Genomic DNA, 27,221 nt, shown 5'->3' with positions numbered 1-27,221 from the left:
CATTACTTCTTTAGCAGAGAAGATGCAGCTTCAAAGATAATCTCTTATAATATCAAATACAAAGCTATATACCAAACCACAGCTATATACACAGATATATTTCCTCTTCCAGCTGCACTTTTACACTTTGTTTTTTTTTCCTCTTTCTTTTTTATCTGATTGTCACTTTAACTAGAGAGAAGGCATTCATAGAATGAGTACTATTATATGTGTATCAATATGTTTCATTTACATGATATTCTGATCCAAGGGGATTGAAAGACTATGACATATTTGTTATTTTACGAAGTACCTATACATAACGAGAATACTCGCAATAACCGCTTGGTATCTCAAAAAAATCGATAATGGAAACGCGCGAACCGGGGAAGGCGCACGCGTCAAGCGTTACTGATGCGTGTCAGCTGTCCAGGTCGGACAGTAAAACGGCAGTATACAGGTGTTCTGGAGTTCTACGTTTGTAATCTTCCAATGTAGAGCTGCGATTGAATGATTTAAATGGCTTGCGATAATCGTACGAAAGTGTATCTCGGATATGAGGACGAGTATGTCACGGACAAGCATCGGTCCTTGCTTAACTTTACAACGAATAAGATCGGCGGGCATCCGGTGAGTAGAATAAAGAAAAGAATGAATGAAACATTTATTTTTGCAAAAATTTTACCTATCGTGATCTCTAGGCTTAAATTTTATTAATTGATAATTATTCGTTAAATGTTTCCTAGAATGTTGTGAACAATCTATAGCTCTACCAAGTGAAATATTTACAAACCAATCAGATATATGAAATATTTTCTTATTGCATTGAAAGGATATATATTCATCTATTAGCTTTTTCGAATTTTAATTTGTATTGTTGAACAACATTGTGTGTGTATATGTGTAAATATAATCGTAAAATTATTCTTTAAATTTCATTAATTATAACTATAATAAATATGTTAATATTTAAAACAATACAAATTAAATGTTATATCAATAATTTGTAATAAAATGACATAATTATAACAACTATGTAATAATAAAGTATATGTACTACATTTTCTAGAACTGTTATGGAAAAAATACATTATTGTCGCCACAATGCAAACTCTGTGGCTTGTATCAGCTCTTAGCACTCCAGTTGTATGCACCATTAGATAATTCAAAATACCATCGGACATTATACATATTTGCATGCATAAATCCAAACTGCTGGAATCAAAACAAAAGCTGGACGTGTTTGAGAATACAACACTTAGAAGATGAAACTAATACAAGTGTTTCGGATTCTGGAAGTGTTAATGTGCCATCTACAACAGTTTGGCTATCAGATGCGGATGATTGGGGTGATGACGTAAATGACAATGCATCAGAACCAAATGGAAATAATATGTTGGAAAATGATCCTTTACAATTTCATTTTTCTTTGCATAAAGAAATAGATCAGGACATACGAGAAGAGTTCTCTACATTGCATGTAGATGATCCAAATGCAAATAGGTTTGTATTAAGATATTTTACACACACATACATATATATATATATATATATATATATATATATATATATATATATATATGCGTGTGTGTTGTGTAAAATGGATATAACTATTCTGTAATTATATTTTCTTTACAAATGTTATAGTCCAACTAGTGTGGATTCTCCAGTTAGCGGAGGCGCTGTAGGTCGGTTAGATTCTCCTCAAGCCTCAGCAGAAATCGATGGAGATGAAAACGAAGTTGTATGCATCGATACTCCGACGCGACCGCAATGTGATTTAATTAGTTTGCTGCACGAAGTAACACCATTGCCATTACAAATAATGAACGAAGAAATTAAATATACGTTCGATGAAATATTTCTTTCGGTTGACGAAGAGGATTACAATACAGATGTATCCCAACACGTTCGAGAGTTATTAGTCGAATATCAGCATGGCAATCCGGATTCATCGACAAAGTTCACGCCAGATTCCGGCAATCCTAAAACTATTGAAACGGATGTGGAAAAGTATGAGAAAGGTATTCCTAAGCACGGTGACGAAATGTTCCACAATTTTGTTTGCAGAATACAGAGAAATCCTGGACAGCTGCTACGGTAAAATCTTTAATGCTTCTTATTCTTGATGTGTCTACATACTCAAAGAATTTATATTATACAAATAGCTACATATCGTGATATTATATATATATATATATATATATATATATATATATATATATATATATATAACGTGTTTATTTTTTAGTTATTCAAGAGACAATTCTGCACCATTACTACTATATCCGCTGAGCGGTTACATTGGTAAATGTCGGAATTGCGGTGATGAAATGATTTTTGAGTTGCAAGTTTTACCGACGATAATACCGAAGTTGTTATTAAATCCACGCAGCGAACGGAATTTTCAGATTGAATTCGGTACCGTTTTAATATACACTTGCATTAGAAGTTGTTGGTCTGCGACTGATCTATATCGGGAAGAGCATGTTGTTGTTCAAGCGGAAAGACTATAGTTGTAAGATACTAAATAAGGTAATTATGAATGCAAAGCCTCTCTCCCCCAAGGTTCTTCCAATGATCCTACATAGAGTTTCATATTTATGCATTTAAGACTAGTCATGTTACATCTGTAGAAAAAATACCGTCCACCTCTTCATGTATTTGTCAGAAGTTCTAAGTAGCGAATGATGGTTGATATAGTGAAAACATGAATATATATATTTCAAATTATATCAAGCAATATGTGATTCATAATTAAAAAGTTTTTTAGGAATGTTCGATAGAAGTCTGATTAGAAGTATTTAATTTACTTTTTGTGCAATACACCACACACACATATATATATATATATATATACATATACACAAAAAAATTGATCCTAATATATAAGATATAACTGTAAAATTGAATAAATACAGAAACTTTGGTGGAACATGATGTATATTTCTTGTTTTTAGGGCAAATTAGGTACACTATACATATATATACATATATATATTGTTACAGAATGTAACTTAACTTTATAAAATAGAAGATATAGTTTGCTGATGTTTCTTATGCGATTTAAATACATTGCTCGCATTAATAAATATTTCCAGAATAACATTTTATTTTTATTTTTATTGTTCATGTACATGTGCATATTTATTTCTAAAACGAATCAAACCTAAAGCGAGACGAATGTTTAATAATTTCTGTTTAATGGATGTTCGGCGAAATAATCTTTCTTACTGTATATGAGTTCAGCAATATTTTTGTTCAAGATGTCACCATTAACATACTGCCCTAATGTAATTTCGTCCGTGAGAGCTTTGGTTCTATTGTCTGCGAGAATCGCAAAAACATTGGCCAATTGTCGATCTAATTCGGCATTTTTTAAGCCGATGCAATACGCTCTGGAGGTGCGCGAGAGAACAGTTATTAATGCGAATGTTTTCATTGCCAATTCACTTATTCTACGCAATTCCATTTGTCGTTCCGATATTTCACTGCCGTGACGTTGTAGCATCAACACTCCAACGGTCTGTAACCTGGTAATACATTTCTCCAGTATTTTGCCACCATTTACCAAGGATGGATGTAAATGGTCGGTGATGTGAAGATTTAATTGATATTCTTTCCCGATGATCCATTTTAATATATATTGAGGAAAATTAAGCGGATTTCGTAGCTTCATTATATGTTGGCGCAAATTTTTGCCCATATGTTGTAGACCAAGTAAAGCTATATATATGTTAGAATCAATATTGTAAGAATCGAATAGCGTATAAGATAATGCATCCTCAAAGATCTGTATATAAGGCTTTTCTCTCAAGTAACTCTCTACTCCAATGATTCGTAGCCCCTCATAAATAGATGCTACGCATTCATTAATACAATGCATCTCTACCATAGCTTTTTCGAGTCCGCAATCCTGATTCTCATACATGTCCATGCTGCCAGTGGTATAGTATAGCATACTTTCCATGCTATATAAAGCGGTCGATATTTTACCTATTACTTCTTGAATACTTTCATACTCATGCATATTTTGATCCAGATGTTTCCTTTCCAGTACATGCCTTGTTAATAATTTTATGAAAGTTCTCAATATACCAACTGCTTGTGGAGCCAAGTTTCTGTTTCCAGGTGCGAGTGAATCTATTAATATATTCATTCCAGATTTTATTTCACCTAATAGATTGTCCTTTGGAATTTTAATATCTTTAAAAGTAACTGTACAGACAGAACTATTATGAAGCCCTACTAGATTCTTGACATTTTTAAAGTCAATACCATTCATATCTCGCTCTACTAAAAACGCAGACAAGACGCCGTGCCCACTGCTGATTGCTTGAGAATGACCACATGGAGAGAACACAAGAAATAAATTCGAATCATGTCCATTGACTACAAATGATTTTTCACCATTCAATATATAATGTGTGTTGCAGTCTGACAATACTGTCGCAGTATTCATGCTACGTATATTTATTCCGCCATCGGATTCAGTATAGCAGACTGTGGGAACAATTTCACCAGTCGCTATTCTCGGTAAGTATTTTGCTTTCTGTTCTTCCGAAGCCATTGTAGAGATAATATGAACAGGCACAATGTGATTTTTGACGATGTAGGAACCCAACCAGGGTAAACAGCTGAGTACCTCCACTAATTTGGCCAATTCTGTTTGATTCAAATTCAGACCTAGGTATTGTTCATCCACGTGTGCCCGAAAAACACCCAAATCTCTCAAATGGGATAGAACGTCATCCTTTCTGACATTTTGCGGATTTTCTAGATTCTCCGACATATACTTCTCAATGGGTTGAAGCCACTCGAAGAACCGTGTATGCCTCTCCTTGGTTTGTGGCTCGGGATAATACATAAATTCATGATCAAGTATGCCGAGAAATAAATTCTTGGCGAACGGTTGCCGCTGTTGTTGCCTCTTTATGGATGCTGGCAGTCGCGTTTCGAGGTTTAATGTATCTAATGCGTGCTCACTCACACTTTGCGTATATCGAACGGATACGCAGCTGCATGAGGAATGCCATAATAATTTTCTGCAAAGAAATTGACGTGCCAGCATTGTTGTTACGTTAAAATAACCTCTTTAAAAATTAATCAAAGTGCAAAAAATGTGTATACATCCTACGAACTACATAAAACCATAGATATACATAATAATAGACTACTGAGCTGCTCGGAACATTATCCACCAATCACAAATATTTAACAGAACCGAGCCTACCGAAGAGAACTAAACAAAATCGCGCATCTAATACTCATCTATTATTTTATAAATCTATGAAGTAAATTGTTTAATAATGCCATCTGAGCTTTTCTCTCGTTTTTATCTTTTTCTCTCTTTCAGTATTACTATTATATCATTTAAATGGCACATTTAAATGGCTATCTGTATTGGCGAAAATTGGCGGCAATTGCAGATCGGCCATTGTATATAAATGATGTTGAAAGAGAACGAAGAATTGGGGGTAAAGAATTAGTCCTAAAATAATTAAAATTGAAAAACTTTTAATTGCGCAATTGATTATATCGTTTGATTTTCGTTTAACAATAATAGCTTCTATACATACATAAATGTCATCAAAAAAGTAAATGTTAAATTTTAAATGAACTTTTAATAAATGCATAAATTTCTTACCGTATTTTGATGCATATATTTTGCTCTTTGAAATATTAAACCGTTTCGTGCTTCATCTGTCTTCGTCATTTTCTTTCGAGAGAGAAAGATACATGTTTTTAACCTCATTATATATATATATATATATATATATATATATATATATATATATATATATATATACATGAAGTATTTTAACATTATTAAAACATCTTATGTAAATTGAAGAAACATCATAAGAATCTGTTTTTTGTAAGAGAGAGATTATTTTAGAGATTATGTTAATTTGAAATTTATGAATTACTTTTTGTTAAAATAAAAAAGGTAAATCTTAATTTCTAAATCATGTAATAGCTTTTTTTATTAATCGCTATTTCTTTTTTATTAATCGTTATTTCTTTTTTAGTCTGCCTATATATAATTTATTCATGCCAACTTTGTTTAAGGGACATGACGATGTTGTTTTTCTTGAAAACGATATTATTGATGCTATTTGTTTTCCCATTTACATTGAATGGTTGCAAAATACGCAGTCAAAGCGGCGACAAGCATGTTTACGTCGCTGCAATTCATTATAATCCTCTGACAGATTCAAATATCACTGTCCATCCTTATTATGACTGTAGCACGTCCAGTCTTGGGGTCATGCGGATCCCATACAATTGTGTTGCAAATACATGTGGCAAGTTACACGTGGATCTATCATCTGCGTGCGTTAGATGCGGCATGTGTATGGTCGTCGCCGAGGAGGTTTGCCTAAGGATCAATCTTATCCTTTATATTTATAGCATGATATACTTATACTAATATTTAATATATAACGATATTATTATTAATATAAATGCGTAGTGTAAAATGTTAAATATAACATAAAATATAAGAATTTAATCTTGGATTAAAATACATTTTTTCTGATAATATAATTTAATTTTAGATTAATCAAACTCTGCTGGAAATTCACAATATGATGGCGCCTGACGATTGGTTGAATGACACGGAAGCCGTATTTTTTCTAAGAACTATCTGCGATCATTCTTTTCAACAGTAAATATTTTATATTTTTCCATTGTGTTAATTTTTGTACTACACCTTTACTAACATAGAGATATATCAAATTTTTTTCTAATAGAAAAGAACAGTTAAGAAAAACTATTTTTTTATTGGAAAAAAAAATTTTATTAATTAAAAATTTTTATTAATTAAAAATAGTAATTATATAAGTATATAACCAATTGGAATGCGGGCTACATTTAAAATAATAATGCTTAATTCAAATCTATCACTTTAAAGGTTAAAAATGATAAAAAATCAATTTGCAATAATCAAAATATAAAAATATTAAATATCTAAAAAGAAAACAAAATTATGAAAAAAGAGGCTTGTTTTTTTTTCTATTTACATTTTTACTAATACGATTGTAATTATTATAGTTACGGTTTACGAGAAATTGATGGACAGCGATTTATCTCCGATCCATTACCGGGCGATAAGCTCGTCGCTTCGTCCGTCGATGGATTGTGGGAGAAAAAGTGAGATCTTATAAACAAAAATTTATATTATACTAGGCTTAGGAAAAATTAAGTTTTCTTGTAAGAAAAAAGGTATTCATTAAATTTCGCACATTATTAACTAATGTATTAGCTACTCATAAAATAATCCTGCGATTTTTTATGACACTTTAATTATAAGATTTTTGAAGTTTAAGAAATATGTCACGAGTATCTTGATGAAATACAAGAGCTACGATTGTATAGAAATTGGAGGAAATGGTGCGAAGATGACGAGCATATTCTCAATCTAGAAAATATTCTTTGCAGGTAATGAATATATATTCTTAATTTAAAATTCTCTTTTTAATTTTTGTTTCTTTTTTTATCTTATTTAATGATTATTTAAAATCTAAGAAATAGATGAAAATAAAGAATTTTTATATTTGCCGCAGAAATGAAATCAGTAGTCTACGAGACTGTAGAGGTATAGATAACATACACAAACGACAAGTGCCTACAAAAGTTGTCAGTACTCATGTGAAGATTCTAGCCAAATATATTAATTGTAGTTGACCATACATTTATCATATATTTTTGATATATTGTTTAAAAAATTATATATAACATATACACATGTAATATTATACACATTGTTAATTGACATAATAATATTTATAGCTATAGCTTGAATAAAAAAAGCACTTATAATAATTTTAAATTCTGCCAAGAAATGCATGACGCGATGTACATTGTGAGCTAAAGAATTCTTGAAATACGGCAGACATTGCAACAATTATTTTCATAACAATGTTAATTGTTATGTACTGTTGAGTACTGTAATGTTGAAAAGATTTTGAGACGATAAAATAGTATTTATTCCTGAAACGGAAAGGTCCGGGTTCCAGCGATTTCCACATTCGAAGTCGGAATTTTCTCAGTCGACCTTAGCTTCCTTTTGGATAAGCCCGAAAAGGAAGACCAAGATGCTCTTTTGGGACCTGCCGATCTTCGTTGTATATGGAAACGCAGTTCCAAACCCGGACCTCTCGATTTTTTAGGGGAAGTATCGCGCTCTTGAAGACCGACAAATAACTGTACTTGACGAGCCTGATTTTGCAGCATGGTTAAATAAGTGGAATCGCTACGCAGTCTACCGCTTGGAAGAGCAACATGAGGATGAGAGTGAGAGTGATCATTGGGGCGATTATCGTGATCACGATGATGATTATGGAAATGGATATGCGGTATCAAGTGATGTTCGCGTAGGCCGCGTACAATGGTCTGATGCATCTGCTTTCGTTTGTTCCATATTCTCTCAATGATACCGATGGAAATCGCTGTAAGCATACCTGCCGTTAGGAGGAAGAAGGCAGAATAAACGTCTGTAAGTCTTGCACTGTGAAAAGCCGCCGATGCCGCGCATCGCGGCATCGTTGGTAGCATCCGTTCTTGTATTTTGTCCAAGACACCGCGTTCGTATATACGTAATATACTATAAACAAAATTTGAAAATACAGTATCAAACAGTATCAATTTTATCTTTCTAAAAAAAAAATGAAAGATACGTGTGTTACACATTCGTAGTTATAAAAGTATAAGAAATGTATGCACTTCTTTAAATCTATACACTATTTTAATAATTTATAGATATATAATTTTAATATATATTTTAAAATATACCTCTAAATATATTTTAATAATTTTTTTTTTTATATGAAATATGCTTTAATATGTGGCATAAACTTGACAATTTTATTTATTTTATTATATACGTACTTGAGGTTGATAATCTTTCTGTACGGACAACTTTTGGCCATAGGAAGAGCGACAACTGTAAGTGTTTGTGGAAGTATTAGCTCTTTTAAGAGGCACCGCTCTTGTATAAAAGTTGTTTTGAGAGCTCGTCGTGCAAGAGTCGCGCTGACAAAGAATCCGTACCGTCCTTTGACAGCTTTCATAAGCCCGGTTCTTGTTTCCAAACGAGATTCGCGACTATTGAACGCCTTTATATACAATTGACGCAAATTACTGTCATTATCATTCTGAAAGATGAGCGATATGCATATAATATGCAAACGACAATTCTAATATATCTAAAATGAAAACAAGCTCTTATGCGTTTTAGTAATTTTTTGAAGCAAGATCTTTTAAAAAATTTTTAAAGATTTCTAAAGAAGAACTTTTGACAAAGAAAGAATGTCAAAAATTTTGACATTTTAAATATGTATTTCGTATTTAAAATTATATGCAAGTATAATCAATTGATAATAATAATAATAAGCCTTTTACATAACATTACTCTTATGTATGTATCGTCGGCGGCACTGTATCCTAGTTTAAAGTTATTAAGAAGAAGATCCGTGATCGATTTGATTCCAGTGACTTGCACCGATAATATCGATGTGATAAAGCCGGCGTAGGCATTGTACATTACAAGAGAGAATATTAGACTGAATAACAGCAAGATCTTTCCAGAAGGAGTTCGAGGACTCCAAGGTGATCCTAAAAATTCCAATTGTTATGGATGTATTTGATATGCTACGAAATTAACATACTGATGAATACTCTATATTAAAATAAACAATTACAATTTTTTAAATTTAAATGTAAGATAAATGTATAAAAAATACATTTGTTTATAACCAGATAAATAGCAATATTTTCAACAGATATATTCAGACAATTTTAATATTATAATGCTATATTTTTTATAATGCAAAAAATGATACAATTAGTATAATATAATAATGTTAATGTATTTTATGATAAAAAGGGATAGAAAAAAAAGAAAACCTTGCATGCACATAATACTCAAACACCAAAGAGCAGATTCCCCGATCCCAGTACATCTTTGTTCTTTATGCAAAATCGTTTTTGTGACGTAAATCACTGTCGCCATTGCAATTAACATAATAAAATATGTTCCCGCCACGCAGCTGAGTAATCGGTTGTCAAAGGGTTGCAGAAATATATCCCTCATTGTGCCAGTCTCCAATGGACGGTAATAAATATTCCTCCTGCGTTAGATATTGATTAATAATCGTGAAGAATCATTTTAGAAATATATATAAATGTATATAGCTATACTTTTAAAATTTCAAATATCTTCTGCTGTTAATAAGCATTTTTATTTGTTTTACATTTTTTCTAACTTATTATTCAATAAAAATTAAAAAAAAAATTTAATTTTTGAAGTATTTTTTAAATGTTATTTATGTTTTTGCATTGCTTTTACTTCAAGTATAAGTGCGGATAAATTACATATTTTTAGGCAATATTTATAATATTTGAAATAATTTTTCTTATTAAATTCAATGATTATCAATACGTTAACTCACACCAATCTAACAATACATTGGTGGAAAATGTAAATTATAATTCTAGTAATTTTTTTCTCGCAATCGCGATTTTACTTAATATTTTTACTGACATGTAACGTATCAGAGGATGACTAAATGTCATTTCTGTCCAACGTTCCTCATCATTTGACGTTATGTATCCCAAACCAATATCAACGGTACCTGCGACAACGTCGCCGAGAAGATGGCTCCATACTTTGTTAGTTAACGTACCAAGCTTTTCATGCGGTATTAATTCGATACTGTAATAAAGTTCATAGATAGTTCTGCAAAGAATTATTCTACTCTTTCAGACTTCAATTTAATTTTCCGAAAATTAATTTTTTTTTTTTTTACAGTATTTATTATCGAAAATTAAAAATGATTTATGTTGAGAAAATATATGAAATAATAGACTGACTGTTTTTAAAATATTTTCAAAAATTGATGGGATCAGAAATATAAAAAATATTTGCACTTTATACTAGAGTTAAATACTTTTCTACCTGGCGTTCACGCTGTTGGTGACAATAGTAGCGAAATCCAAAAATGGCGTGATATCATTAGCGGCTTCTACATCGGCAATATCCGTTTGCCCATCACTAGTTCCATTCAAAACACCAAAAATAATGGGAAGACCCCTGAAATCGCTTCTCAGTTTCACGCTCATTGGCGGTTTAAGGGTGTGAGAGTCCGGATTCCAAAAACCGAGATATCGGACAATGAGACTCGTATTATCAGAGTGACGTATTTTGTAAGTGTGCATCAGATAAAATGATACTGAACGATTCTCTAAAGTAGCGTAACTCAGATTAATCGTGGCGTTTTCGATGTTACGTCGTTTTGGTGGTCCCGTAAATTCTGAACGATTGCCGTAATGTTGGAAAGATTGACATATCCTGAAATTATTTAATCATTATTTAATTTTCCGATTATAATCATCATATAATCTATAATAATAAATTATTATGATAATAATATTTTGCATAAGACATAATGTAAGATTGCACCAACTTACTTATCTCGATATTTCTGTGCGTATTTCCAAGAGACATTATCATTTAATAGTGGCGAAGTAGCTACAACTACATCGCTATCGATACCAATATTTAAGTCTCGAAGAACGGTGTCAATAGTGGAGTCAGTATTTCTTGTAGTTACCATAAGCCAAGATATGTAATAATTGAATAGAAATTTCTGAGAAGCCTATTGAAATATTTGCTTTAATTATTATTCTAGCATTAACAAAAGAGTTTATCACTTGGCATAATTTTTTATAACATTGTATTTTCATAGTGTAGTTATCAAAAAATTAATAATTTTCGAGCCTTAAGCTATCAAATAAATTATAAAGATATAAATGAACAATAAACAAGATTTTGAAGCTTAATTAATAAAATAATGAATAAGAAAATTGTAAAATTTATGAAAAATGATGATTTATCTCCCATATAAAAAAAAGCAAGTTCTAAACTAAAAACAATTATTGATAAAAGCATTCCCACTAATTTATTTTTAAGTTGTTTTGAAGATATTTAATTTAAAAAAAAGATAATAATGTAATAAAGATTTGTAATAATTGAAAAATATACATTTGAAATAAAATATTAGTATAATAAAAAATAATATAATAAAAAATAAAGAGACTAACATAAAATCGACAACACAAAAAATAGATATAGAGACGTAACCGTAAATGCTAGTGTGGAACAGAATTATTGATTAATATATTTGTTATCTAGAAAGTAAAAGCACAATCATATTAATTCCGCCATGGGGAATAATTCAGTGATCGTAAAAAAAATTGTTTTATCATGTCATTATTAAAGTCTTTTATGATTATTATCCCATTGGGGATTGATAAAATAAATTAATTTTTTCGCTAACGTAACATAAATATTCGGCATATTTATGTTATATTTATATAGAAAATTAAAAATATTTATATAATACTAAATATTATGAACTCTTGTTATAAATCTTTTACAAATCTAACAAAATTCTTCTTTAATGAGAATTGAATAGTCTTGTTGTCGATTTCTTAATATTTAAAATTAACAAGAAATATTTTTAATTTTCTAGATATATCGAATATGCATATTATTTTACAAATATGTTATAAAATAATACGCATATTTGATATATTTAGAAAATTTCCCACACATATAAATATATATATATATATATAAACAAATATAAATATAAAGCAAAAATTAACTTGCAATTAATTTCCAAGTATTAATAATCTTAATATCTAATAGCAAAAAATAAGCTTTATAAAATATAAAATGAAGTCCATATAAAATTATATAATGTCTAAAAATATATATATTGTAATTATACATATATTGTAATTCACATAAAAAATATTTTACTTTTATATTGTTTAAAAAGAATTGCTTAAATAAATTATAGAATGTTATGCCATTTTATATTTATAAATTTTGATACATGTATATAACAAAATAAGTTTTTATATTTATTTAATTCATTTTAAAATGTGTACGTTTTCAATTTTTAGCTATATATATATATATATATATTATATATATATATATATATATATATATATATATTAAAGATATACCATTTGAATAATATTATCAGGTGATGTCAGATTAAGTCCATCCAAGAATATGATAGAACCAATGCGGTGCGTTGGAATCGTAAGAGCATCCGGTATATTTGGGTTTGTTGCTGATTGTATGGACACGCTGATGCCCTTATCACCAAAGCACTCGATCAACGGTCGGACATAACTAAGGGCACAATCTACATTCGCTCGCAATCAATTAAATCTATTCTTATTGTCGATGTTTATCTGATAATATGATTCAAAAATGCTTCTTCTTTCAACTTGGATTTTTTTTAAAAATATAGCGGAGAAAAAACATTTTTTTATTAAAGAATTTCTTTCATGCAAATTTTTTCAATATTCTTTTAATAATATCTTGTTTAAATTAATTTTTAATTTTTAACATGTGCTACGCATTACATATTAATTTGTTAAGAGAGATAAGAAAAATTAAAGAACCTATAAGATCTATTTCTCACTTGCTAAAGATAAAAATAGATCCGAGGATAAATTCGTAGAAAAGATATTATTTTTTTTTCTTCAAAATTTACTAACAATAAGTCAAGAACACTTACTGAAAGGGCTAATATTATCAAAAAAAACCACTTGATCCCAAGATCGCCATTTCGCGTATTCTAATACCAATTGTAGCGTCAACGGTGATTTAAAAATGCAAGATTTTGCGACAATATGGCCCACCATTAATATCAATAGAATAAACTTTGCTTCTTTCGGCACAATCGGCAACATTCTTCAAATCTGAAAAATTAATAAAATTATTATTTTATTTGAAAGTTTGTTCTTTATCGCGCACTGACTTTAATAAATGAAAAAAATGATAATACACAACGTTATTTATATTGAACCTGAATAATGCAACACTTAAGCAATTAAATTTTTGCTATTTGGATGGTTAATTTTGCTACTGATAACAAACGATTTCAAGAATATAAAAGTTACGTATAATAATCGTGATATGCCATCGCACATCGAGACTCGTCAAATTTTTAATTCATTATCCGAATGCCGTGTCGACGTACAAAGGTCAACAAGATGATGAATTTTTGACAACGAGAAAGAAGAAAACTTGACGTTAATTGCTATAACGATGGAAAAGCAAGAATAACTTACGATTTCGTACGCGTAACTCCTTGATTTAGCATCAGACGCAGTCTTTTTAACTCTTAATCTGTATAAATTATTTTTTTGAAAATTCTATAGGATTGGTTTATAAAAATTAAAATTAATATGTATAATAATAAGAATGAAAACTATTAAGACCTGGTTACATCAATGTTCTTTTGGCTTTAAACAAAACTTAAAACATTTGACTTCTGGTCAAAATAACCAATGTTATTTGGCTTTAAACTTTGAATTATAAGTTCTATATAATTTAATCATTGACTTATAGTCCAATGTCTAACCCAAAACCAAAAACATTGCTAAAAGTCAAAAACATTGCAAAAATTTTAAGTCTTACTTAAACCCAAATAACATTGGTTATTGCCAAAAGCCAAAAGTTTTAAATCTTGCTTAAAGTCAAAATAACTTGATGTCAATAAAACCAAAACCGGAAAAACCGGTGCTGTTATTGATGTGCAAACTTTGTCGGATTAATGAAATAAAATGTCAAGGTTAAATATTTTTTAAAAATATATGTTTTATGGAGGGACTGCTTTTTGCTTCAGTGTGTGATGAACTATCGATGAATATATACGTTGTCGATCAATTTGCATGGATTTCTAACACGGGTTTTGGTGAGTTTTTTCTCAGTATCACTTATTGCCGATTTAAATTTGAAATTTAGATTGTAGCAATTTAGATTGTAGCCAGTATTATATGGATTAAAAATCTTAATACAAAATTGATTTTTATATTTTGTTATTAATGCTTAAAATGAATCAAAAAAATGATCCAAAACATGTCCGTACATTTTTAATGCTTGTCAATGTAAAATTTAATAACAAAAAGTTTGTTAGTACTCTGAGCCTATTCCTGTTATTATAATAAGAATAAAAATATTTTATAACATTAGTCAGTAATATATTTACACATATTTGTTTATCACAAAATTTTTTTTTATAAAAATTTAGTCTTTTTCTTTAAAAAGAAAATCTTTCTTTAAGATTTAAATTTTTTATAAAATATTATCTCTTATAAAAATTCGTTATTTTATAAAAAGGCTGTTTTTATAAAATGATTGAATTTACAATAAGCTGTAAATACACCTACAAATAAGCAATACACAAATATAGAAAAATTTTATAAACAAATTTTTGCAGCTCTGTATCTTATTGTTAGTATAAAACTATTACTAACCTATTACTAACAAATTGCACATTAAGTAAATAAATACCTGATATTTGAAGATCTCTTGTTAATGTAAAACATACAAATTTTCTTTTAATGACTGATCAATTAGTATTGCCACAAATTATTTTCACGGTTTATCATTTAGATTCTAACAAAAGACAGAATCAGTAGTGACGACCGATCACATACTAACATAAGAATTAATTTTTTTTTTTTTAGAATGTCATGTTTGATTCGTACTCCTCAAAGATAGAAATCAGAATAGATTGGATATTTGTCCATTAGTGAATTAGTTGCGTGAATAATAATCATTATTTGCCATTAACGCCATTAATCCCAAAAGGGAAAAATAAGAAATAGAAAGATAGAAATGAGAGAAATATGGAATAAGTTCAAATTAAAATAAAGTCAATTATATTTGTGGATCCAAGTAAGTCAAATTTTTTCATATTTTACTTGGCTTAAAGAAAGTTTATATTTACGATTTGGAGAATTTACTTAAAATTTTTTGTTAAATTAAATATTATATAAAACGTAAGAGAATGAGAATTAAGAGTCTCCAAATCGTAAATATAAACTTTCTTTTTAGAATCTTTTTAGAATTTATTTAGAATCTCATTTACTGTGTGTGTGTGTGTGTGTGTGTGTGTAAAGGATGTGATGAGCAAATAATATTTTACTTCGATATAAATTCCTCAATATTGATGAGGATTACATAATTTAATTTATTTTTAACAGAGTATGTTTTCTCTTTAATTTTGTCAGGATATTTCCGATTTCACAATAACTACATAATTTACATATATAATTTACATTACGTAATACATATCTAATAACTACATAATTTACATATAATAATAATAATTACATAATTTACATATTATGTACATATGCGTGTGTGTATGTATGTGTGACACTTACCTTGAAAAGCCATTTCGATTCGTATCTTAGAGGCAACAGTCGTATAATTAAAAATTGAAAATTTCTATTTTTATAATGGCAAAAGTCGTATAATTATGTATATTAGAATAAATTTTATTTTTCATATGTAATTTAATTATTTGAATAATGCCACATTTCTTTTAACTGTTAATTTTAGCAAACAATAGATGAATAAAGACTACATATTCTATCTATATATATTCTCAAAATCTATATTAAACGATTTTATGCCAATTTTTTATTGGATCAATTATATTGATTGTATCAATTGATAATATGTTACAAAATAATATACAAGATGTAACAAAAATATTAAAAACAAATGAAACAGCGTATTCATCAGTGAAAAAAAAAAAGATTTTTCTTATATAAAGTTATGGGCTTAACGGGTTAAAATAAGCCTCTACGGGCTTTCATTTCCAAGATATAGAGTGCTAAAGTTTTTCGAAAAAAAAGTTTATATTTAATTAAACAAAGAAAGATAATGTAACGAAATTTGTGTGTAGTTTGAGATGTAGATCTATTAAACATACAAAAATTAATTCCCCATCTTAACTAGTGGCGTGGATATGGAACTTGATTTAAATGCTGTATATTTACTTCGTTGCATCTGTTGCAATATGTTCGCGTATTAAATTACATCGATTGTTTTAAATGAAGCAATGTGCTGACAATGCAATTTGGAAAAATGCACAAGAATGCAATTCGAAAAAACGATGCAGTTATTATCAAACCTGTGATTAACAAACAACATTAAACGTGCGGAAAAATTCTTAGGTAAAGCTAAGATATAAATCAATATAATTTTCTCAAAAGATTTGTTTTTCTGGACTATGAAGATTGTTATATAAACATTTTGCAACAATGTTGCAGCAAATTGCTATAGAAGCTCATAGAAATGCATTTAAATTCAATGAAGTCTTTATTCATGTCTTATGATAATAAAATAACAAATTTTATAATAACTAATTATTACTTATAATTGTAATTAAACAGAGCCGTTTATTAAGCCATTTATTGTATATCAAGAATGAATCTTTATTATAGTTTATAATATAATAAAATAAAAACAGGCAGAATAGTGATAGATAGGTGATTTTTAATATTTATTTTTTTTTAAATTAAACACTAAAATGTATCATTTATTAATTCGAATAAGCAAATTTTCATTTGTAATCGATTTCTAAAAAGAAATAATCTATTTCTTATTGCAGCATAAAAATAATATTTTGAATTACCGGTTAGTGATTTTTATAAACCCAGATGGCACCTAATATCATAAGCACGAATCTTGAAATGCACGCAAAGAAAGATTTTCAAAAAGAAAAATCTTCAATCACCACGGATAATGAAAATGATATGCAGAATCGAAACAAAACACATATAAAGTCTGAAGGATTGTTCAAATTCAAGACGGAATTAAAGTGCTGGAATGCCATATCCATTATTCTTCTTCATACAAGCATGTTGTATGCCTGTTACACTTTTAAATGGTTCGAAGATTTTAGGACATTCATTTGGAGTGAGTATTCTTTGGAAGATTGTAAACTCCTTAATTCGAGTTTTTTGTGGGAAAAAAATATTAAGAAGAAATAAAATAAAATTTGTCTTTTTTTGATAAAGCTGATTATTTTTTTTAAATACTTTTTTATATAAATATGAATAAAAATTTCACATATGTAACAATTTGATTGAAAGTGTATCACGCGTTTACTAAGAATACGTAGTCGCCACTGTTGAAATCGACATTGGCTGACTGAGTGAAAGCCAATCGATTAGACTTACACGATAAAAGAAAAACGCTATAAAAGCTTGACAGCAGACAAGCCAAAGCTTTCATTTCTATTGTATAACTTTGATTCCATTGTAGACTGTCTATCTATCACTCGTGTCAATTATCACAAAACACATTGTGAATATTTGACTCCATTTTGAATATATCAAAGTTGAAAATACTAAACTTGATTTTATAATTAAATAAAGAAATTTTATATAAATTTTTTGTCTTATATTTAATAAATGTCGTTATAATTTTTAATAGCGTTTTATAGTTATTTAATAAATGTATTAGACAAATAATCGATGTACACATGGTCCGCGAGAAATATATATGATTACATTATTAATTATACATAATTTTATAAATACATTAATTACTCTTTTTATCTCAAGTGGTCATCATGGGTGTGATACAAGCGCAGGGCATTACTGCCGGTGCTCATCGTTTATGGACTCATCGAGCTTACAAAGCAAAAATGCCGCTTAGAATTATACTTTTAATTTGTTATTGCTCAGCTGGCCAGGTAAATAAATTTTAATATTATTTTTTTTTTTTTTTTGCGATAAGAAAAACTTTTTGTATAACTTTTTTTTCTTTTTAAGAATAATCTTTATGATTGGGTACGAGATCATAGAGTGCATCATAAATACTCGGATACGGATGCGGATCCGCATAACAGCAACAGAGGATTTTTTTTCTCCCACGTTGGCTGGTTGATGATGAAGAAACATCCAGATGTGATTCGAAGGGGTCGTCAGATCGATATGAGCGATATATTGGCAGATCCTGTCGCCGCGTTTGGTTACAAGTAAGTCTGTGTGTGTGTTAGAGATGTTAATTATCTCACATTATGTTGAAATAGTTATCTGAGAAGCCAACAAAAAGTGTGATGTTTATTTACATTTAATTATACATAACACGCAGAAAGATGTATGAAATTATTTATATTTATACATATAATATATACATAATTTATCATAAAATCCGTATCTATTATTCTAATATAATCTTTTAGAAATTTTTACATTTTTGTATCAATCCTTTTTTTTTCTGTCAAGAATCTTTCGCAAGATGAGCGATTCTACAGCACAAGAGAGAAATCGTACATGTATACTGACTAATTTATTTTTTTGCAGATATTTTTCGATACTAAAATTCATTTTTGCCTTTTTACTGCCGATAATGGTACCTGTTTATGGATGGAATGAAACCTGGTCTAGAGCTTTCATATCGCAGATTATACGTTATACTATCGGTTTAAACTGCACGTGGAGTGTCAACAGTGTGGCTCACATCTGGGGCTCAAAGCCATATAATAAGTAACCAAATAAATTATGCAAACGTGTTATATAAACTTGGCTGGAAGAAATTTTAGTGTCTTTTTATACTACAAATAATTTTATCCGATTTGTTTTAATAACAGGTACATTAATCCGACGGAAAACAGATTCGTCGCCTTTATAGCACTCGGTGAGGGCTGGCACAATTATCATCATATGTTTCCATGGGATTACAAAGCGGCGGAATTAGGCAACTACATGTTTAACTTCACTACAATGTTTATTGATATGTTTGCAAAAATCGGTTGGGCTTATGATCTCAAGCAACCGTCCGAAGAACTCGTTAAGACCGTCGTAATGAAGAGAAATGGCAGGAATCATTCTGTGCAGAAAAGTGTGTCTCATTCAGACTGTAAAATTAATTAATAAAGATAAATATGTTTTTCATGTTTTTTGGGAATTCAGCAACAGATCATTCGATTAAAATGATGTAGAAATTCAACAGATTTATCAGATTTTTTCATTAATTTATCAAATTTTCCATTATAAATACTTGTATGTATAACAAACCGATATTATACTTCAATACGTATACTTTAATACGAGTAGTATTTTTAAAATAATTTAATCAGACAAAATTTAATAATCAAATTTTGACTTATTCGTTCAACCTCAAGAATATATTTGAATAGGTTAATCAGTTCAACCTGATTTCAAATGATTTACATATTGCACAAACTAAAATATCTATTAACTAGAAAATAAAAAATATTTTTTATCTGTACAACGAGTATTGTTATTGTTAAAAAATTTTCTTTAGAATAAAAAATGTTCAAATAATCATATATTTGATACAATCAAACAAATTATGTTAAAAAAAAAGTTTGTTTAAATTTTTTATCTAAACTTTAATATAAAATATAATTTTCTTTACATTTTTTTATTAATTTACTAGTTACTACTTTTGTAACATATCTCTTCTTAATCGCTTGTTTTTAAAGAATGCATATTATATACGAAACTTTCTATCGAAATATCATAATTATTGAGCAATAAAAAAATTTTTACAGTTATTAAAATATTTTTTGTACGAAAAAGAAAATATTATAAATATTATAAATATTCTTTATTATATATGATATATACCAAATAATGATATCGTTCTCGTCGCTCTCGCATACTTCGTTCATTTTGATACAAAGACATTACTTGTGATTCCGCTCTGACATAATTTGACTTTTCCTAATCTAAACGCAAGCAAATGAATTCTAAATGAATTCTCTCTCTCTTTTTTAATCTAATATACGTAATAATTCAATAATTAACTATTGTATGTAAATTTCAGAGAAATAATGGCTTAAACAATGGCTCTGGTTTGGGGGACATTATATATATATATATTGAGCGTAATAGTAAAACAGAATTTTATTACCACACGAACATCTCGATTAAATTAAAGTGCGTGCGCAAGAGACTTGTGGGTATACTTTATTTTTCGGATTTTGTGTAGTAAGTTTTTGTCATATTTTACATTTAATTAAGAATGTTAAACAAATTATTCTTAATAAAAATAATTTATCTTCTATAAAGTTATCATAATTGATGAATTAAAAATTTAAATCAAATATTGTTGTTGCAATTTAGTATTTATATTTTCATTTTTATAGAATTAATCATAATATTGATCAAATATCCCTTTTCATTTAATGTGTATTACAAATTATACCTCAATATATTGAAAGATTGACAATTTAAATATTAATATTAAATTTAAAGTCTTTATAAGATCCTGCAAATTGATAGTTTAGAGTGAATCACACATAGAAACGTATTTTTTTTTTTAGTATCTTATGTGTTGTGCGTATGTACATGCGTGCTTTTCAAGATAGGAAAAAATTTGATACATATATATTTTAATATAAAATGTAAAATTCTTCAGAGATATTTATTTTTGTGAATGACAAGCACTACATAATTTTAAAATAGGAACATATAAAGTAATGGCTGCAAAATAATTAATGACAATAAAATTATATGATAAAAAATTATATTAAGAATTATTATGTTTTTGACATAATTAAGTGCAGAATATTATTATGTAACTTACGATAGTGCATACATTTTACTATTACAAATGTTAAACATAAATTTTTTGCAGCGTGATATCCAATATATCACAAAATTTTGTAATGAAATTTAAAGAGATTGTAAATAAAGGAATGGCGGAAGAGAAAGAATCACATAAGGTCAATTATGAATGGAAAATTATTTGGAGACATGTCATTATTTTCATTTATATTCATCTTGCAACCATTTATGGATTATATCTAGCTTTTCATTATGCTAACCTTTTGACCTTTATGTGGTGTACGTATTTTATTTATTTATGTAATTCTACATACCTCTAAGTTCTTAAATCACATTTCTTATATTAATATAATAATAAAATATATATTATCAAAAATCATTTGCAATTTATAGTTCTCAGTTTTGGTATCGTTTCGGGTATAGGCACCACTGCTGGTGCTCATAGACTATGGTGTCATCGGTCTTATAAGGCAAAATTTCCAATGAGACTTATTCTTATCACTTTTCACACTATGGCTTGTCAAGTAAGCTTAATTTTAATTTTTTTCCTTCTTATTTAAGTATTGTATAAAACTCACGTTTTTATGAACTATTGATCAAAGCTTTACATTTTTTTTCATAATGTAATATCAATTGTTTATTAATAAATTATATTGTTCAGAATAACATTTACGAGTGGGTCAGAGACCATAGAGTTCATCACAAATTCACCGATACTGATGCTGATCCATATAACGCGCGTAGAGGATTTTTTTTCTCTCATATCGGCTGGCTTATGCTTCGCAAACATCCGGAAGTCATCAAGAAGGGTGCCATGATTGACATGAGCGATCTCGAGCGAGATCCTCTTGTGGTCTTTCAAAGAAAGTATGACGGGCACAGTCTGTTCTTACGGAAGCAAATTAGATACATTATATTTTATTTGCTTAATTTTATTGAAATTGTCTCTTTTATTTACATCTTTTTTTAGATGGTACATATATTTGACATTATTATTATCTTTCATCATGCCAACCATAATACCTTGGATGTGGGGCGAGAATTTGTGGTATGTATGGCATTATACCGTTGCCAAGTTTTGCATAAATTTACATGCCACTTGGTCGGTGAATTCCGTGGCTCACATGTGGGGTGTAAAACCATTTAATAAGTACGTACTTGTATTGTATGCGATTTATTATATGCAAATGTGTTCTTGCTTAGAAATGTTTATTTTATCGTATAGATCAATCACCCCCACCGATAATGCTGGTGTCTCTTTCTTTACGTTTGGCGAAGGCTGGCATAACTATCATCACGTTTTCCCTTGGGATTACAAAGCAGCAGAGCTTGGAAATTATTGGCTCAATTTTACCACAGCTTTTATCGACTTCTGCACTTATATAGGTTTAGCTTACGATTTAAAAACTACATCTGCCGATATGGTGAAAAAACGTGTTGTTCGAAGCAACGAAATGAGTTACTAATTGTTCTAATAAAATGAAATATATATATATATATATATATATATATATATATATATATATATATATATATCTGTACCTGATCACCAGTAGTACAGCATTGTAAAATTGAGATATGGATATCCATTTTTTTGAATATTAATAAATATAAATAATAAATATAGATAATTATTTTCTGAAAAAAATTCAAGAAACATGATTATAGTTTTATTGTTTTTTTTCTGCAAACAGAAAATAATATACATATAAATTTATTAAATGTTATAGTGTGTGCGTGATACATATTATACATATAATCATAATACATATATACCTTTTATTTGAAGAATGTCAAAAATATTTTAATTGAAAAAAGTTGTGTACTCACACAAATACACACGCACGCACTGGTCTAATCACTAAGATTTCTTTATTAAACGATTATTTTTTAATTGTATCTCGTATTAATTGTATCTCCACTTGACTTATATTAAAAAAAAAGATATTTTAATATCTTAATAACTTGTCGGAATTCCTGGAGGATGTAAAAAAAAAATTATCGGCAAAATATATATTTCTTAAATGTTAATTAAAATGACATTAAACATGTCAGAAAATTAAGTTCAATTAATTAAATTTATTTTGTGTATAACTTTTTAATAAAAAACGAGCAATAATTAAAACTTTTTGAAAGTTACTGAGAGTCGTGTTCATGATAACATCAGGATCATAATCTATAAGATCGCTTCTAATATGTGTAGTTACCGTTATACTTATTATTATTAATTAGCTAGACATTGAAGTCAATCTGTCAAAACGTAACCTGAGTTTTCATGCGCGGTATGCGTGAAAATATAAATCTGCAAATATTTGTATAACTGAAAAAAAAATTTAAGCTGAAAATTTTTATTTAAATAGTTAATAATATTGTATTAATAATGAAAAAAAATTAATATTTTTATCAAGTTGTTTCAAAATCATTGTTGCGCTGTAAAAAATCTAGAAACTGTACTCATATTTTGAAGTTTTAAATGAGTATACTCTCTTAAGAAAGACACACAAATAGAAATGATCCATACTATACAAAACTAAATACAAAAATAAATACAAAAACTGAAATCAGAAATTTATCAATATCTTAATAAATTAAAATTTTTCTAAAAAATCACATTTTAATAAAAAGAACCGCGCGAAAGTAGCAAATCGCATTTCGAAATCTCAGACGCTCGTATATATTATCACAGCTGCAATTAAAGTATTAATTAATACTAAAATACTAAGACTGACATTAGCTCCTTAGTCTTGTCGTTGTTTTCCTTCTGAACTGCAACCGCTCTATTGTTCACGGGACACTCGCTTGCTCCAAAAAGTTTGTGTAAACAACTGCAAAATTAAGGTACATGCATATATATATATATATATATATATATATATATATATATATATATATATATACAGGGTGTCCCATAATTTGCTGATCACCTCTCGGGTGCATATAAAGCATGCTCAACTGCATAGAAAAGTTCTCTACCGTTTTGTGATTTTCACGACAATTAATAAGAAATTAATTAAAAAAGATAGGCCAATCCGCATTTTCCACAAGCGCGACGAGAGGCTTCTACTTCATCGTTATTGGAAAACCTTTCTCCCTTTACTTCAAGGCTTTTTTAACAGTTTTTTAATCCAAACAAATTTATTGTACGTGAGAAAGCATTAAAAATGCATCTCCTCCTGCTGTATGACGATCGAAAAACCTCTGAGAGATTTCGGCTCTTACAGCTTTCTGATCTGCGCTCAAAATTTAAGACACCCATCGTGTAACAATTTTTCAAAATCATAATTTATTCTGATTGCATAAATATTTTCTAGACTTCCAAATATGCCAGTATACCAATTATTCCTAAGTATCCCTTTACTAATTTCACAAACATTTATTTGGCTTCAATAAAATCGCGCATGTGTTCAAATTTTTTTAGGCGTAATGCTTGATCAATGAGCATAAATTAAATTTGCAATTTCTTCTCAACTTTTACAAAAAACTTATGTTATTCGTATTTTTGAGACTTTGACAATGTATTCTCAAATTATATATGTAATCTGCAAAAAATTGCAGTTACAACGATTTAACATATATTAATGATAGTATCGATAGTATCAATAGTTTCTCTCTCTCTCTCTCTATCTCTCTCTCTCTCTCTTTCTCTCACTTTATATAAATAGATAGATGTAATAATTAATTCTCGTTGCGCAATACCAATTTTGCAATTCTCGGTTTTTGCGTCATCTCGCTAGAGATCATTCACTTCTACAATTCACATATATCCGTAGACAGCGAAGTTAATCGACAATCAAACCACTACCAGAAAAAATAATCGTCGCTACGATGGCGGAAAAGAACCACATCTTGCTCAGTTTGCTCCGCGTCTGTCATCGAAAGTGTCGGCGAAAAAAATAATTCGTACTGGTTCCAGCAAACGCAAACTAGCTGTGACAGTTTAAGGAGAGAGGTAAGTCAATATGATCTATTATCTTTCTACGAAGCTACACCCACAGAAAAGATTTCCGGATCTAATGCTATTACTCTTCAATCTATCGTAAAATAGAATCGATATAGCGACAATCATATTTATTATTGAAAAAGAAATATTTTCATCTTAAAATGGAAAATTTTTTAATTTAATATCTATAAAGAAAATAAAAAACAAGATAAACAAAACTTTTATAAACAGAGTAATTTCTATATATACTATAATTTCTATGCTACCGATCATACCATATAAAAAATTAATTATCTAAATTTTTTATCATTATACTCATCATTAGATAAATCAGTATTCTGCAAATAAGGTATAAAATCCTTCACATCATTATAATGTATATCATCCTGTAATATTCCAATTTCTGACTAATTGAAGGCCATTTCACCAAAATATTCTGCTTGCCTTCTAGACAAGCATACTTGGCAATGAGAAAATGCAAAGAATTAAAATCATCCAAAATTTAAAAATGATGAAAACAATTATTTGATCAATACATATCTTTTAATCATAGACAGTTATCGTGTAAAAAATTTACAAAAACATACTAGTTTATAAGCTTGTGGTTGTTGTAAGATGTTTAATCACTGTTCAATGTACTGTTGAAATTTTTTGATTAGCTATAAGATTTTTAAGACGAATTTTTTGGCATATTTTCCAATTTTCTAAAACCTCTTCAAATGGCTCTCTATTTCTTTTAAGCCATTGTTGCGCAGCTTTTATTTCATCCGGTAAAATATCTGAAAGATTCTTGTATAAAATAAGCGATTTAAAAATTTTAATTAAAAAACAAAAATAATTTACCATCAATAGAAGGAGCCGAATCATCTTTATTTTGTATTTTTTTCTTTTTTTTTGAAGGTGAAATCACTCCTTTCTTACGTAGTCAGGATTTAGCGTTTTTCACTTTTATCGGCAATTTACCTTTAGCTAATGATTGCTTTTCTCCTTCCGTTTTTGGAGATATATAGTAAATTGATATCTAAAAAATAATACAAGATGATATGACTAGAAAAATCTAGCAAATTGACTTTAGAAATTTTGTCAGAAAAATAATCATAATATAAAATTTTAAATAACATTTAGCAGTGTTTGTTACGCAGTATACTAATTTTTTTAATTATTACCTCTTCTGTGGGAAATTGATCACAAATTTTATTAGCAATTATTTCATAATGCCGATGCAGTGGATTACAAAAATAAAATTTTAACTGATGAAATAAGAATTAAAATTAATTCAATGAAGGAAAGAATAAGTGAATAAACATACAACTCAGTTATCTGGAGCAGCCATTTGATAACAATTTCCACTATAATTTTTTGATCATTTTCATTCAGTATGCCTGATTTTGAGTATCCAATGAGCATCACTGTTATTTTTCACAATCCCTTGATATGGGGGTCTTTTTCTTTCGCGATGAATAACAATTGAAGCAAATTCTCTTAATCCTAAAAATATTTAACATATATCATATGTGACACAAGTCGATGCGCATAAATCAAATTTGCAATTTTTTCTCAACTTTTACAAGTAATCAAAAAATTATAGTTAATTTAACATATTCGTGTAAAAAATATGTAGTAAAAATTTAATGATTGTGTTTCGCAATTAAAACAGGCACTTTTTATTCTGTCATTATGCTTACTATTAAATAAGCCATTACAAATCCACGCGCGACTTAGAAAAAGCAGGTCATATCTACCAAGGCCATCAAATCTACTATTTAAAATAACCAAGTCATTTAACACTTTTTATAACAACTTAAAAATATCCTGTTCATATTGAAAAAGTCTCATATTTGATCGATCTAAGTATGTAATTAATTTGTAT

The 27,221-nt window shown here is 28.7% G+C and overlaps 6 protein-coding genes and 1 pseudogene across 9 annotated transcripts in view; 5 read left to right on the top strand and 2 right to left on the bottom strand.

Moving 5' to 3' along the window:
- The first annotated feature begins 465 nt into the window (after positions 1-465).
- Positions 466-2,914, top strand: LOC126854401 (programmed cell death protein 2-like). The gene is made up of 4 exons (XM_050601081.1): positions 466-609; positions 1,049-1,482; positions 1,627-2,079; positions 2,231-2,914. The coding sequence occupies exons 1-4, from the start codon at positions 499-501 to the stop codon at positions 2,493-2,495; spliced, it is 1,263 nt and encodes a 420-aa protein (XP_050457038.1). The 5' UTR covers positions 466-498; the 3' UTR covers positions 2,496-2,914.
- On the bottom strand, positions 2,905-5,204 carry LOC126854398 (complex I assembly factor ACAD9, mitochondrial-like). The gene has a single exon (XM_050601070.1). The coding sequence runs from the start codon at positions 5,048-5,050 to the stop codon at positions 3,167-3,169; it is 1,884 nt and encodes a 627-aa protein (XP_050457027.1). The 5' UTR covers positions 5,051-5,204; the 3' UTR covers positions 2,905-3,166.
- Positions 5,205-6,001: 797 nt separating this feature from the next.
- LOC126854411 (uncharacterized) lies at positions 6,002-7,784 on the top strand (annotated as a pseudogene).
- Positions 7,776-14,187, bottom strand: LOC126854396 (uncharacterized). Its single transcript, XM_050601066.1, has 10 exons — positions 14,140-14,187; positions 13,584-13,767; positions 13,021-13,205; positions 11,452-11,639; positions 10,940-11,332; positions 10,526-10,696; positions 9,889-10,112; positions 9,395-9,597; positions 8,872-9,137; positions 7,776-8,587 (listed from the first exon to the last, which is right to left on the bottom strand). Exons 2-10 carry the CDS (start codon positions 13,756-13,758, stop codon positions 7,969-7,971), a joined length of 2,424 nt encoding a protein of 807 aa, XP_050457023.1. The 5' UTR covers positions 13,759-13,767; positions 14,140-14,187; the 3' UTR covers positions 7,776-7,968.
- Positions 14,188-14,636: 449 nt separating this feature from the next.
- On the top strand, positions 14,637-20,803 carry LOC126854408 (acyl-CoA Delta-9 desaturase-like). Of its 4 annotated transcripts, none has more exons than XM_050601096.1 (7): positions 14,637-14,765; positions 15,541-15,751; positions 17,478-17,785; positions 18,436-18,566; positions 18,646-18,851; positions 19,180-19,362; positions 19,467-20,089. In XM_050601096.1, exons 3-7 carry the CDS (start codon positions 17,527-17,529, stop codon positions 19,747-19,749), a joined length of 1,062 nt encoding a protein of 353 aa, XP_050457053.1. In that variant the 5' UTR covers positions 14,637-14,765; positions 15,541-15,751; positions 17,478-17,526; the 3' UTR covers positions 19,750-20,089. The 4 variants fall into 4 exon arrangements, with proteins under 4 accessions (XP_050457053.1, XP_050457054.1, XP_050457055.1 ...); XM_050601098.1 differs by lacking the exons at positions 14,637-14,765; positions 15,541-15,751 and adding exons at positions 16,985-17,040; positions 20,669-20,803 and having other exon boundaries at positions 19,467-19,717; XM_050601097.1 differs by lacking the exon at positions 15,541-15,751 and having other exon boundaries at positions 14,702-14,765.
- LOC126854404 (acyl-CoA Delta-9 desaturase-like) lies at positions 19,676-23,013 on the top strand. Its single transcript, XM_050601088.1, has 8 exons — positions 19,676-19,717; positions 20,669-20,832; positions 21,482-21,690; positions 21,805-21,935; positions 22,073-22,278; positions 22,382-22,561; positions 22,637-22,909; positions 22,948-23,013. Exons 1-7 carry the CDS (start codon positions 19,691-19,693, stop codon positions 22,875-22,877), a joined length of 1,158 nt encoding a protein of 385 aa, XP_050457045.1. The 5' UTR covers positions 19,676-19,690; the 3' UTR covers positions 22,878-22,909; positions 22,948-23,013.
- Positions 23,014-25,309: 2,296 nt separating this feature from the next.
- The window catches only part of LOC126854407 (acyl-CoA Delta-9 desaturase-like), a 25,037-nt gene continuing 23,125 nt past the window's right edge, over positions 25,310-27,221 (top strand). Inside the window, exon 1 of the mRNA XM_050601092.1 lies at positions 25,310-25,360. The gene's annotated coding sequence lies outside the window, so the exon portion shown is untranslated. The remainder of the gene's footprint in view (positions 25,361-27,221) is intronic.

This window comes from Cataglyphis hispanica, chromosome 14 (assembly GCF_021464435.1).
Source record: "Cataglyphis hispanica isolate Lineage 1 chromosome 14, ULB_Chis1_1.0, whole genome shotgun sequence".
Lineage (NCBI taxonomy): Eukaryota > Metazoa > Arthropoda > Insecta > Hymenoptera > Formicidae > Cataglyphis > Cataglyphis hispanica.
The sequence above is the reverse complement of the archived record's forward strand: the minus strand, read 5'-3'. Positions and strand labels throughout refer to the sequence as shown.

What these genes read in the sequence shown, in the direction of transcription:
- LOC126854401 (XM_050601081.1), top strand. Translation starts at nt 499, where the DNA reads ATGGCTTGCGATAATCGTACGAAAGTGTATCTCGGATATGAGGACGAG. An exon ending in ATAAGATCGGCGGGCATCCG is followed by an intron (nt 610 to 1,048) that starts GTGAGTAGAATA and finishes TACATTTTCTAG; the next exon opens with AACTGTTATGGAAAAAATAC. An exon ending in GATGATCCAAATGCAAATAG is followed by an intron (nt 1,483 to 1,626) that starts GTTTGTATTAAG and finishes CAAATGTTATAG; the next exon opens with TCCAACTAGTGTGGATTCTC.
- LOC126854398 (XM_050601070.1), bottom strand. Translation starts at nt 5,050, where the DNA reads ATGCTGGCACGTCAATTTCTTTGCAGAAAATTATTATGGCATTCCTCA.
- LOC126854396 (XM_050601066.1), bottom strand. Translation starts at nt 13,758, where the DNA reads ATGTTGCCGATTGTGCCGAAAGAAGCAAAGTTTATTCTATTGATATTA. An exon ending in CCGACGATACATACATAAGA is followed by an intron (nt 9,138 to 9,394) that starts GTAATGTTATGT and finishes CTCATCTTTCAG; the next exon opens with AATGATAATGACAGTAATTT. An exon ending in AGAAAGATTATCAACCTCAA is followed by an intron (nt 8,588 to 8,871) that starts GTACGTATATAA and finishes TTTTGTTTATAG; the next exon opens with TATATTACGTATATACGAAC.
- LOC126854408 (XM_050601096.1), top strand. Translation starts at nt 17,527, where the DNA reads ATGGCACCTAATATCATAAGCACGAATCTTGAAATGCACGCAAAGAAA. An exon ending in GTTATTGCTCAGCTGGCCAG is followed by an intron (nt 18,567 to 18,645) that starts GTAAATAAATTT and finishes TTTCTTTTTAAG; the next exon opens with AATAATCTTTATGATTGGGT. An exon ending in GTCGCCGCGTTTGGTTACAA is followed by an intron (nt 18,852 to 19,179) that starts GTAAGTCTGTGT and finishes ATTTTTTTGCAG; the next exon opens with ATATTTTTCGATACTAAAAT.
- LOC126854404 (XM_050601088.1), top strand. Translation starts at nt 19,691, where the DNA reads ATGGCAGGAATCATTCTGTGCAGAAAA. An exon ending in TATTTTTCGGATTTTGTGTA is followed by an intron (nt 20,833 to 21,481) that starts GTAAGTTTTTGT and finishes AATTTTTTGCAG; the next exon opens with CGTGATATCCAATATATCAC. An exon ending in GGTGTAAAACCATTTAATAA is followed by an intron (nt 22,562 to 22,636) that starts GTACGTACTTGT and finishes TTTATCGTATAG; the next exon opens with ATCAATCACCCCCACCGATA.